At 56.5% G+C, this 11,918-nt stretch overlaps 2 protein-coding genes and 1 long non-coding RNA gene across 3 annotated transcripts in view; 1 reads left to right on the plus strand and 2 right to left on the minus strand.

Annotated features, from left to right (window-relative positions):
* Positions 1–11,918, minus strand: part of LOC135977156 (syntaxin-binding protein 2-like) — a 252,736-nt gene that overhangs the window by 73,738 nt on the left and 167,080 nt on the right. The window lies entirely within an intron of this gene.
* Positions 1–11,918, minus strand: part of LOC135977157 (uncharacterized) — a 125,108-nt gene that overhangs the window by 43,185 nt on the left and 70,005 nt on the right. The window lies entirely within an intron of this gene.
* On the plus strand, positions 587–3,082 carry LOC135977194 (chromatin assembly factor 1 subunit A-like). The gene is made up of 2 exons (XM_065576528.1): positions 587–1,526; positions 2,477–3,082. Exons 1-2 carry the CDS (start codon positions 1,115–1,117, stop codon positions 2,974–2,976), a joined length of 912 nt encoding a protein of 303 aa, XP_065432600.1. The 5' UTR covers positions 587–1,114; the 3' UTR covers positions 2,977–3,082.

The raw sequence follows: 11,918 nt of genomic DNA on the forward strand, positions 1-11,918 counted from the left end.
GGGGGTCCCGGGCGCTTCTCCGTGCCAGGCCAAGGGGCAGTCCCTTCGGACGTGCCCCATCACACAGCAGCGTTAGCATCGTGCCTCCCCGTAGAATGGGCCCCCTGATAGGGGACCAGGAAAGACCCCTTGAGTGCCTCTCCGCCACACACCGCCGGCGGCAGTTGAAGCTGCACCTGCTGGCGGAACAAGAGGACGTGACAGAGGGTGGGGTCTTTGCAGCCCAACGGGAGAGGGCTAACAAAAGAAATGGGTTTCCCCAGGGTAGAGAGGGCGGGTAACAGGGCGGCATTGGGAATGAAGGTAGCAGAGTCATAACTAGGTATTTTTGCACCCGAGGCAAGAATATAAAATTGCGCCCTCCCCCAGGGCTGGCTCTTAAGCGGCAATTCAGCAGCGGGTCCCTCAGTCCCTCTCGGAGGGAAGGGTCTGCCGCCGAATTTCCGCCGAAGAATGAATGAAGGGTCGGTGTTAGAGCCTTTGATTTGGGGGGTCAACTCATGATTTTTGACTGCTTAGGCTGGTAATGTTGCTTCCAAGATGGTCTTTGGTTCCAGTCCAGTTCCAATCCCGAGAGGGACTCACAGGCCTGGTCTACACTACGACTTTAATTCGGATTTATCAGCTTTAATTCGAATTTACCCTGCAACCGTCCACACAACGACGCTATTTATTTCGATGTAAAGGGCCCTTTAAATCGATTTCTGTACTCCACCCCGATGAGTGGAGTAGCGCCAAAATCGATTTTAACATTTCGAATTAGGGATAGTGTGGCCGCAATTCGATGGTATTGGCCTCCGGGAGCTATCCCACAGTGCATCATTGTGACCGCTCTGGACAGCAATCTAAACTCGGATGCACTGGCCAGGTAGACAGGAAAAGCCCCGCGAACATTTGAATTTCATTTCCTGTTTGCCCAGCGTGGAGAGCACAGGTGACCACAGATAGCTCATCAGCACAGGTAACCATGCAGGCTGATAATCGAAAAAGAGCACCAGCATGAACCGTGAGGGAGGTACTGGATCTGATCGCTGTATGGGGAGAGGATTCAGTGCTTGCAGAACTTCGTTCTAAAAGACGAAATGCAAAAACTTTTGAAAAAATCTCCAAGGGCATGATGGAGAGAGGCCACAATAGGGACTCTGAGCAGTGCCGCGTGAAAGTCAGGGAGCTCAGACAAGCCTATCAAAAAACAAAGGAGGCAAACGGTCGCTCCGGGTCAGAGCCGCGGACATGCCGCTTCTACGCCGAGCTGCATGCAATTCTAGGGGGGGCTGCCACCACTACCCCACCTGTGATCGTGGATTCTGGGTCGGGGATAGTCTCATCAGCGACGCCTGAGGATTCTGCCGATGGGGGAGAGGAGGAGGAGGAGGAGGAGGAGGAGGAGGAGGAGGAGCTTGCAGAGAGCACACAGCACTCCGTTCTCCCCAACAGCCAGGATCTTTTTCTCACCCTGACTGAAGTACCCTCCCAAGCCTCCCAAGCCAGTACCCAAGACTCTGACCCCATGGAAGGGACCTCAGGTGAGTTTACCTTTTAAAATATAAAACTTGTTTTAAAAGCAAACGGTTTTTAATGATTACTTTGCCCTGAGGACTTGGGATGCATTCGCAGTCAGTTCAGCTACTGGAAAAGTCTGTTAACGTGTCTGGGGATGGAGCGGAAATCCTCCAGGGACATCTCCATGAAGCTCTCCTGGAGGTACTCCAAAAGCCTTGCCACAAGGTTTCTGGGCAGTGCATCCTTATTCCCTCCTCCATGGTAGGACACTTGACCACGCCATGCTTGCAGCAAGTAATCTGGTATCATTGCCTGACAAAGCCTGGCAGCGTATGGTCCCGGTGTTTGCTGGCATTCAAGCAACATCCGTTCTTTATCTTGTTGTGTAATCCTCAGGAGAGTGATATCACTCCTGGTAACCTGGTTGAAATACGGGAATTTAATTAAGGGGACAGAGGTGACCGTTCCTACTGGGCTGTTTGCCTGTGGCGGAAAATAAATCCTTCCCTGCAGTTAGCCAAGCGCAGATGGGAAATTGGCCCTGAGTTTTTTGCGTTTGGCTAGCAGGGATCTTCCCTGTTACCAGCCACGCGGTGGGAGGATGGGTACAGCGATCATCCCAGAGAATTCATGGCAAGAGGCGGGGGGTTATTTTGTTTTCTGCTGCTGCTGAATGTTAACAGAAAAACCGCAGCACTCTACAGGCTATGCTTGGTATGTGGGAAAGGAGGGCGCAGAAGCTGTAAAACAATGGCTTACCATGGCCACATGCAAGCCGAATTCTGTTGCCCAGACCTGTGATCTCTAGCAGCAAAGCCACAGGCACTCAGCATTAAGAGGCAAAATGCGACCTTGCACAGAAATCACATGTGCTATGTAATGTGAATAGTGTTGGTCACCGTGAAAGAGTATAAGCATTGTTCTGCAAAATGTAGCTTTATAAACAAGTCTCTCTTTTTTCCCCTCCCTACAGCAGCTGCAAATTCCTCAAGCCTCCCTCCTCCATCCCGAAGGTTATCACAGATAAGGCGTCGTAAGAAGAGAATGCGAGACGAGATGTTTTCTGAAATTATGGAATCCAGCCGCAGTGACAGAGCTCATCTGAATGAGTGGAAGGAAACAGTTTCAAAGTATAGGAAAGAAGCCAGTGAACGTGAGGACATGAGGGACCAACGTGAGGACATGAGAGACGCTCGAGATGAGAGGTGGCGGCAGGAAGACCAGAGGAGGCAGGATGCAACGCTGGGGCTGCTGCGTGAGCAAACAGACATGCTCCGGCGTCTGGTGGAGCTTCAGGAACGGCTGCTGGACAACAGACTGCCGCTTCAGCCCCTGTTCCACCCTCCCCCCTCCCCATGTTCCGTATCCTCCTCACCCAGACGTGTAAGAACGCGGGGGGGGGGGGGGAGGCTCCGTACACCTTCCCATTCCACCCCAGTAGACAGCCCAAGTAAAAGGCTGTCATTTTTTTAACCTTTTCTTTGTGGCTTTTTCCTTCCCAGCAATCCTCCTCCCAAATACCACCCGGGTTCCCTCCCTCTTTTTCTAATCTATTAATAAAGAATAAATGATTTTTAAATGATAGTGACTTTATTTGGTTTGAAAGAAAGCTGGGGGAAGGGGGAGGGTGGGTTCCTTACAGAAAATCAGTCAATAAAGGGGGCGGGTTTTCATGAAGGAGAAACAAACAGATATTTCACACTGTAGCCTGGCCAGTCATGAAACTGGTTTTTAAAGCTTCTCTGATGCACAGCGTTTCCTGGTGTGCTCTTCTAATCGCCCTGGTGTCTGGCTGCGCGTAATCAGCAGCCAGGCGATTTGCCTCAGCCTCCCACCCCGCCATAAAGGTCTCCCCATTACTTTCACAGAGATTGTGGAGCACGCAGCAAGCAGAAATAACAATGGGGAGATTTCTTTGGCTGAGGTCAGAGCGAGTCAATAATGATCGCCAGCGACCTTTTAAACGGCCAAATGCACATTCTACCACCATTCTGCACTTGCTTAGCCTGTAGTTAAACAGCTCCTGACTCCTGTCCAGGCTGCCTGTGTACGGCTTCATGAGCCATGGCATTAAGGGGTAGGCTGGGTCCCCAAGAATAACTATTGGCATTTCAACATCCCCAACGGTTATTTTCTGGTCCGGAAAGTGAGTCCCTTGCTGCAGCCCTTTAAACAGAGTAGTGTTCCTGAAGACGCGAGCGTCATGAACCCTTCCCGCCCAGCCAGCGTTGATGTTGGTGAAACGTCCCTTGTGATCCACATGTGCTTGCAGCACCATTGAAAAGTACCCCTTGCGGTTTATGTACTCGGTGGCTTGGTGCTCCGGTGCCAAGATAGGGATATGGGTTCCGTCTATCGCCCCACCACAGTTAGGGAATCCCATTGCAGCAAAACCATCCACTATAGCCTGCACGTTTCCCAGAGTCACTAACTTTCGTAGCAGCACCTGAGTGATTGCTTTGGCTACTTGCATCACAGCAGCCCCCACAGTAGATTTGCCCACTCCAAATTGATTCCCGACTGACCGGTAGCTGTCTGGCGTTGCAAGCTTCCACAGGGCTATCGCCACGCGCTTCTCAACTGTGAGGGCTGCTCTCATCTTGGTATTCTGGCGTTTCAGGGCAGGGGACAGCAAGTCACAAAGTTCCATGAAAGTGCCCTTACGCATGCGAAAGTTCCGCAGCCACTGGGAATCGTCCCAGACCTGCAACACTATGCGGTCCCACCAGTCTGTGCTTGTTTCCCTTGCCCAGAATCGGCGTTCCATGGATAGCATCTGCCCCATTAACAACATGATCTCCAAAGCACCGGGGCCCGTGGTTTCACAGAATTCTGTATCTGTGTCCGTGTCCATGTCCTCATCATGCTTGTCGCTGCGCTGCCGCCGCCGCTGCCTCCTCGCCTCGTTTTTCTGGTCCTGGCTGAGCATAAACTCCACGAGAACGCACGAGGTGTTTACAATGTTCATGACTGCTGTCTTGAGCTCAGCGGGCTCCATGCTTGCCGTGGTATGGAGTCTGCAGTGTTCACCCACCCAGGAAAAAAGGCACGAAAATGGTTGTCTGCCGTCCGTTGCTTTCATGCAGGGAGGGAGGGAGGGAGGAGGTGAGGCTGTACCCAGAACCACCTGAGACAATGTTTTTTGTCCCATCAGGCACTGGGATCTTAACCCACAATCCCAATGGGCGCGGGAGACTGCGGGAACTATGGGATAGCTATGGGATAGCTACCCACAGTGCAACGGTGCAGAAATCGACGCTAGCCCCGGTACTTGGACGTACACCACCGAATTAATGTGCTTAGTGTGTCCGCATACATTTCGACTTTATACAACCTGTTTTTCAAATCCGAATTATATAAATTCGGATTAATCCCGTAGTGTAGACATACCCACAGATTAAGAGAGGAGGGAGGTACTGGATATCAGCAGTGGCCACTAGGGATCAGCATGTGTCCTGAGAATGCTGGGAGTTCAGGTTTGCAGGGCAGATCAGGGGTGGCAGGTTTGTAGAAATTTTGGTGGTGCCCAGAACCCGCCCCCACCCAAACTCTGCCCCCCCACCCACCCAAGGCTCTGGGAGGGAATTTGGGTGAGGGAAGAGGTCTGGGGTGCAGGCCCTAGGCTGGGCAAGGGATTGGGGTGCAGGCTCTGGGAGGGAGTTTGGGGATTGGAGGGGTGCAGAGGGATGGGGTGCAGGGGTGGGGGCTGTGTATTGTGGCTGCAGATGAGGGGTTTGGGGTGCTGGAGGGGCTCAGGGCTAGATGAGGGTGCAGTGGGGGGGTGAAAGCTCTGACTGGGGGTGTGGGCTCTGGGGTGGGACAGGGCTGGGGATGAGTTTGGGGTACAGCCAGGCTGCTCTGGGACAGGGGCCAGAGAGGAGGACTCCCCCCAGCCCTTTCCCTGCCAGCAGCAGCAGGCTCTGGGGGAGGAGCCCACTTTTCCTTCCCCCCAGCAGCACACTCATCCCCACCACTGTCACTGCATGTGCTCCTAGGGCCCCTCTCAGGTCCAGGAATCTCCCTCGCCTCCCCCGTGGTGGCTGCTGGGGGGCACTGCTGTTGCCCCTGACTGTAGCCTCACTGCGAGTGAGGGATGGGGCTGCCTCCTTGCCCAGCATGGGGCAGGAGCGGTGACTGCAGGCAGGGGGCGTTCCCTGTGCTACTGGAGGGTCCCATTGAAAAATGAAAGGGTCTGAGGGGGAAGGGCAGGCTCAGAGTCGGTCTGCCCTGGCAGTGAGATGGGGGGGCACTAGTACCCCACTGCAGTAGTTGCTGCAGGGAGACAGCATGGAATTGCTCTGCTCTGGGTCCAGGAAGGGGGGGGTAAGCAAGTCAGGGCCAGGGACACTCCGGGGAGGCAGCAGGTGGGATCGGGGGAAGATTACCCTGGTTATAAATCTCTCTGTGCCAGCGGCTTTTTTTTTCCTCCACCACTTTTTGCGCCCGAGGCAAGTGCCTCACTCACCTTGCCCTTGTTACAGCACTGGAAGGGAGGGACGGAGGTTAGGACCAGACGGACACCCAGGTCCTCCAGCGCCTCCAGGGGGACGAACACGCCCCCCACCACCAGGCCCTTCTCCACCACCTCCTGGGCGGCGGCCTCCAATGCTAGGAAGAAGACGACCTTGCCATACATTTTGGAGGCCACCACTATGGCCGTCGACCCCACCACCCATGGCAACGCCCACACATAGGTCTCCACATGGGGCAAGGCGGGCACCAGGAGGCAATGGCCGTGCTTCCTGGTCAAGGTGGGGAAGGGGCCCCGGCCGCTATAGATGATAGCGGAGGCGGTGATTGGGAGAGATGATGTAGCAGCAGGTGGGGGGGCCCTCGCCACCTGGGCATACGCCCTGGGGGCCAGGGGAGGGGCACCCACAGAGCTGGTGGAGGGAGCAGCAGGGAAGGACACTGCGGCCGGTGGCGGGGCTGCGGCAGTGGGGGTAGTCCCTGCCATGGAGGGCCTAGTCTTCTTGGTGGGGCTCTTTCCTTTCTTTTTGCCCTGGCCTTTTCTGCTGGCTGGGGCGGCTCCCCCAGAATAAGAGGGGGCAAGGGACTTGGCAGCGGCGGAGGTCACCCCATAGCCTGCTGCTGCCGGCGCCTCAGCGGGGGCAGTGTCAGGTGGTTCGGCAGCGGCGGTTGAGGTAGAGGATAGGGGGGTTGTCGGGGGGGCAGGCAGGAGAGGGGAGGCGGGGCCTGCCCCAGGGATCCCACCTGCCATGTCTCCCACAGTGATGAGCGGAGAGGGAGGAGAAAAAACCACCAGAGAAAGGGCAGGGGGGAAAGGGGAAGCAGTTTAACCACTCCACCCCTCTAGGCTGCGGGTAGGGGAGGAGGGTGCCGAAATGGGGGGCAGATAAGGGGGGTGGGGGTCAGTCACCAACACAGGATTGGAATCTGGCTCCTCTACCTGCACTAGTGGAGGGGTACAATAGCAATGGGGGGTGCAGTGTAATAGGGGCAAACTCAAACAGCAGAGGGGCACAAGCGCATGGAAGGGGGCATGGGTGCACAAGGGGAGGGGCCAATCAGGGCAAGGGGGGCCACAGGGAGAGGGGGAACAACCAGGCTGGGAGTGGGGCAGAGGAACCAAGGGGCTAGCTTCAGAGCTGGGGTGGGACAAACAAACAAAGCTGCAGAGGGAGATGGGCAGGGCAGACAAACAAACTGAAGCTGGGGAGGGGCAAAAGGCTGCAAGGGACAAATGGGGCAGGTAGCAAGGGGCAAAACTGGGGGGCCTGTTGCAGAGGGGAAGGGGTCAGTCCGGGGTGGGTACATGCGCCCACGAGTGCTTGCGCAAAGTCAATGTGTGGGCTGGTAGCTGCTGCTGGAGACCCAAATGGTGGAAATGGGTGTGGCAGGCCAGGCAAGCAGCTGAGTCCTAGTGGCAGGAGCTGAGGCTGATGGTAAGTGGCCGGGGGGAGAATACAGATGGACCAGGCTCCACGCTACACCCCCTGTGTCCCCACAAACACAGTCTAAGCCCCCCATCACAAGAGAACAGTTCAAGAGTTACTCAGTCAATGGCCCCTCCACAGTGGTCTCCAGAGTCCTGTGTGCTCCCCCAGCTGTAGATGGGCCTGTTAATCCTCTTCCTTCTGCACACTCCAGCACCCCTGGTGGCCAGACAGGAAGGACCCCTCACATGTGGTAGTGGTGTCCTGGCTTCTCCCTCCAGAGGAGAAGGAGGGGCTGGGTAGCAAGGCCCCCCCACTCCTCACTCAGCAGTGGCAGGCCAGGAAAGGAGCACTCCAGCCAGCAGTAATAGCCAAGGAAGAGAGAGAGGGAAGAAGAGTTCCAACCAGCAGGGCAGCCTGAAGATACTGAGCACTCCCTGAAGGGTTAAAAACAGCTCTGGAGAGGACTGTGGCTGGGGAAAGGTTGATTGGGGAAGCAGCCTCAGCTGGGGCCAGGCCACAGTCAGGCTGCAGCTGGCCCTATAAAAGGGCTGCTAGCCAATGTTCAAGAGTTTCTCTTTAGCTGTGGAGGGAGATGGGTCTGGCTGATAGGAGCGGTGCAGGGGATCTAAAGTAGGGTTACCATATTTCCACAAACAAAAAAGAGGACAGGGGGCGGGGAAGCCCTGCCCTGCCCCGCCCCATCCACTTCCTCCCACTTCCCACCCCCTGACTGCTCCTATCAGAACCCCAACCCCCCCTGTTTCTTGTCCCCTGACTGCCCCCTGCTGAGAACCCCCTACCCTAACTGCCCCCCCCCCCCAGGATCCTACCTGTTCCCTGACTGCCCTGACACTTATCCACTCGCATGGGTGGCAGGGTTGTAGAAATTTTGGTGGTGCCCAGAACCCCCCACCCCACCTGCCTAAGGCTCTGGGAGGGGGGTTGGGTGGGGGGAGGAGGTCTGGGGTGCAGGTCCTGGGCTGGGGATTAGGGTGTAGGAGGGGTGCAGGTTCTGGGATAGAGTTTGGGTGCTGGGTGCAGGCTCTGGGCTGGGGCAGGGGGTGGGTGTGCAGGAGGGGGTGAGGGGTGCAGGCTCTGGGATGGGGTTTGGGGGTGAGAGGCGGTGCAAAGGGAGGGGGTGCAGGCTTTGGGAGGAAGTTTGAGGGCAGGAGGGGGCGTGTGGGGAGGGGGATTGGGAGGGAGTTTGGGGATAGGAGGGGATGCAGGGGTGAGGGCTGTGGGTCTGGGGATGAGGGGTTCATGATGCAGGAGGGGGCTCAGGGATGGAGCAGAGGATTAGGGTGTGTGGGGATGAGGGCTGGGGGGTTTGGGGTGTTGGAGAGGCTCAGGGCTAGGGTGGAAGGGCAGGGTAAGCCTGTCTTCCCATTAGTGGATGGGGGCACTAGGACCCGGGGGCAGCAGACAGCAGTTGCTGCTGGCTCTGGCAGTACACGCAGACGAGGGAGAGGCAGACAGTGAGGGGGGACCCACGGAGGGGGGATGCGCAGAGGGTCGGGTTACCATATTTAGTGCCTCCGAAAGGAGAACACGCCACGAGGCCCCGGCCCCGCCCCAACTCCGCCCCTCCCCAAAGTCTCCACCCCCTCCCCTGCTTCCCGCGAACATTTGAGTCGTGGGAAGCCTGAAGCAGGTAAGGGGGGTGTGGGGGGAGGAGGTGCGGCCCAGGCTGGCCCCCCCCCCGGCGTTTCTAGCCTGGGTCGGCTCGGGCCCTGGGGTACCGGCCCCGGGCCCGGCCCCCGGCCGACCATCCCCGGCCCGCCCAGCACTGCGGTCCCCGGCCGAGCACCCCCGGCACCGCACCGCTGGGCCCCTGGCCCGGCCCCCGGCACCGCCGGCCCGGCCCCGCGAGCCCCCGGCCCGGCCTGGCACCGCCGGCCCAGCCCCCGAGCCCCCGGCTCGGCACCACCGGCCCGGCCCCGGAGCCCCCAGCCCGGCCCCGCTCTGCCGGCCCGTCCTGGCCCCGGAGCCCCCGGCCTGGCCCCGCTCCGATTTTCCCGGACATGCCCGGCTTTTGGGGATTTCCCCCCGGACGGGGATTTGGAGCCCAAAAAGCTGGACATGTCCGGGAAAATCCGGACGTATGGTAACCCTAGCAGAGGGGGGATGGCAGGTGGAGGCTGGGGACCCATCCAACACTCCCCCGCTCCCTGACTGCCCCCCCGACTCCTCTTACCATTCTGGCTCCACGTGTTTGCAAAACACACTGCGGGGTGGGTCGGTTTGTGTGTTACACAGGACTACAGAGAGAGGGAGGGGGGAGCAGGGGAGGGCTCTGGCTGCTGGAGGCCAATGGGAGTGGGTCAATCGGCCTAGCCGCCCAATCAGCAGCCACACTCTGCATGGAAGGGAGGGAGGGAGTCGAGGGAGAAAACCTCCCCGGACATTTTAACCTTGTTACCAATTCCTCCCGGACGGCTATTTAGAGACGCAAAAGCCGGACATGTCTGGGGAAATAGGGACGGATGGTAACCCTAATCTAAAGTGGAGCAGGGCTGGAAACCCCCCCCCCCCCTTGGCTACAGGCCATGTTAAAGGCCGAGAAGGTACAGGGGTTGCAGAGAGGACAGTCCAAGGATAGGCAGATGCAGCAGATCCAAACCCTCCTTGCTGATGATAAGTAGCAATTATACTGCAGTCTGCCCCAGTGAGCAGGGGCTAGATGGTGACTGGCAGTAGTCCAAGACTGAGGTGAGGTGGGGATAGGGGGTTGGTGATTCCCTCGGGAGGGGAGACCCAGTGAGAGTGTGGGATACTGCAGGGGGCAGAACCCCAAGAGAAGGGGCACTGGGGTCTGGGAGGGACATGGGGGCCAGCGGCAAGTGAGACACCGGCCTGCAGAGGGTGATTTGGAGGCTGGTGAGCTAATTCCCTAGACAACCAGCAGGAGGTGCTGCAGCAGTGAGTCATTGCCCCGCTATAAGCCCCCATTCATCTCAGCAATGGGTTATCTCAGATGCTACTTGGAGGATCATTTAAACAGGCTCAAAGCAAGGCACAATCAAGCCCCTTTATATGGTAAAAACAGCTGCAGGCAATGGGACTTCCACCTAAGGCACTAAGCCATGTGGCTAGGCCAATGTTAACCCAGACAGATGAATAGGGCTCTCCCTGGTTGCAAAGGAGGCGGCTAGGCTGTGTACGTTGGAGGCAGGATGCCAGGAGAAGCAGTTCTGAGTGTGACCCAGGGGAGGGCTTTTTGGGCACAGAGCTTGCGGGGCGGGTGGGGGTAGGGACAGATGAGGGGATTCAGAAGCAAGGAAACTGCCTGCTGCTGTTACTGTTCAGGGAAACGGTACCCTGTAAATGAACAAGGTTTCACCAAATAATTGACCTGACTTGTATCCTCCATTCCTCATGCTATGGAAACAACCCTGCAAGGCACTGAATATTGGACTAATGCTCGGGCCAAAAGAGCAACAATAGAGAAGGGAAGAGCAGGACTCCTGTCTCCTGTAATCATTCAAACAAACTGCACTTTACTGCAGCTGAATGCAAGGTGACTCATCTAGCAGCAAGGAAGGAAGGCCACCCCTACAGGATGGGGGCCTGTGTCCGGGAAAGCAGTGGCGACTCTGAAAATGGGTACAAAAATGGCTCTTGTGTTCCTTGGCTGTATAAACTGGGGAGCAGTGAGGAAGAGCAAGGGGATGACTTTACCTCTGGGTCTAGCATTGGTGAGACCAATACTGGAATGCTGCGTCCAATTCTGGGGAGTGCTTTTTAAAAAGGATGCTGAAAAATTGGAGAGGGTGCAGAAAAGAGCCAGAGAAATTATTCAAGGGCTCAAGAAAATGCCTGACAGTGAAACCTGAATACTCAGGCTGTTTAGATCAAGAGGTGAGTCTGAGTGTAAAGCACCTTCATGGGAGGAAAATATGAGGTACTAAAGGGATGCTGAGGATGCTTTCAGCCAAGTTCCAGGTGGAGTTTAAACCTAGCAGAGAAAGGCAGAACAAGAACCAAAGGCTGGAAGCTGAAGCCAGACCAACTCCAGTTAGAAATAAGACACCTTTATTTCACAGTGAGGGTGATTCACTATTTTTCCATCTCCTGACGTCTTCAAACCAAGGCTGGATGCCTTCCTGTAAGAGCTTTAGCCAAACCCAAGTCTTGGGCTCAGTGCAGGGGTATCTGGGTGACATTCTCTGACCTGTAAGCCTTTCACAGCCCAAGGCCTGGTCTACACTATGACTTTAATTTGGATTTAGCAGCATTAAATCGAATTAACCCTGCACCCGTCCACACAACAAAGCCATTTATTTCAAAATAAAGGGCTCTTAAAATTGATTTCTGTACTCCACCCCGACGAGCGGAGTAGCGCCAAAATCGTTATTGTCATTTCGAATTAGGGTTAGTGTGGCCGCAATTCGATGGTATTGACCTCCGGGAGCTGTCCCACAGTGCACCATTGTGACCGCTCTGGACAGCAATCTGAACTTGGATGCACTCAGCCTGACTGAAGTATCCTCCCAACCCTCCCAAGCCAGTATCCAA

This window comes from Chrysemys picta, chromosome 22 (genome assembly GCF_011386835.1).
Source record: "Chrysemys picta bellii isolate R12L10 chromosome 22, ASM1138683v2, whole genome shotgun sequence".
Classification (NCBI taxonomy): domain Eukaryota; kingdom Metazoa; phylum Chordata; order Testudines; family Emydidae; genus Chrysemys; species Chrysemys picta.

Excerpts from the sequence above, each read along its gene's own strand:
- LOC135977194 (XM_065576528.1), top strand. The coding sequence starts at position 1,115 with ATGATGGAGAGAGGCCACAATAGGGACTCTGAGCAGTGCCGCGTGAAA. Across the intron at positions 1,527-2,476 it reads CCCCATGGAAGGGACCTCAG|CAGCTGCAAATTCCTCAAGC; the intron begins GTGAGTTTACCT and ends CCCTCCCTACAG.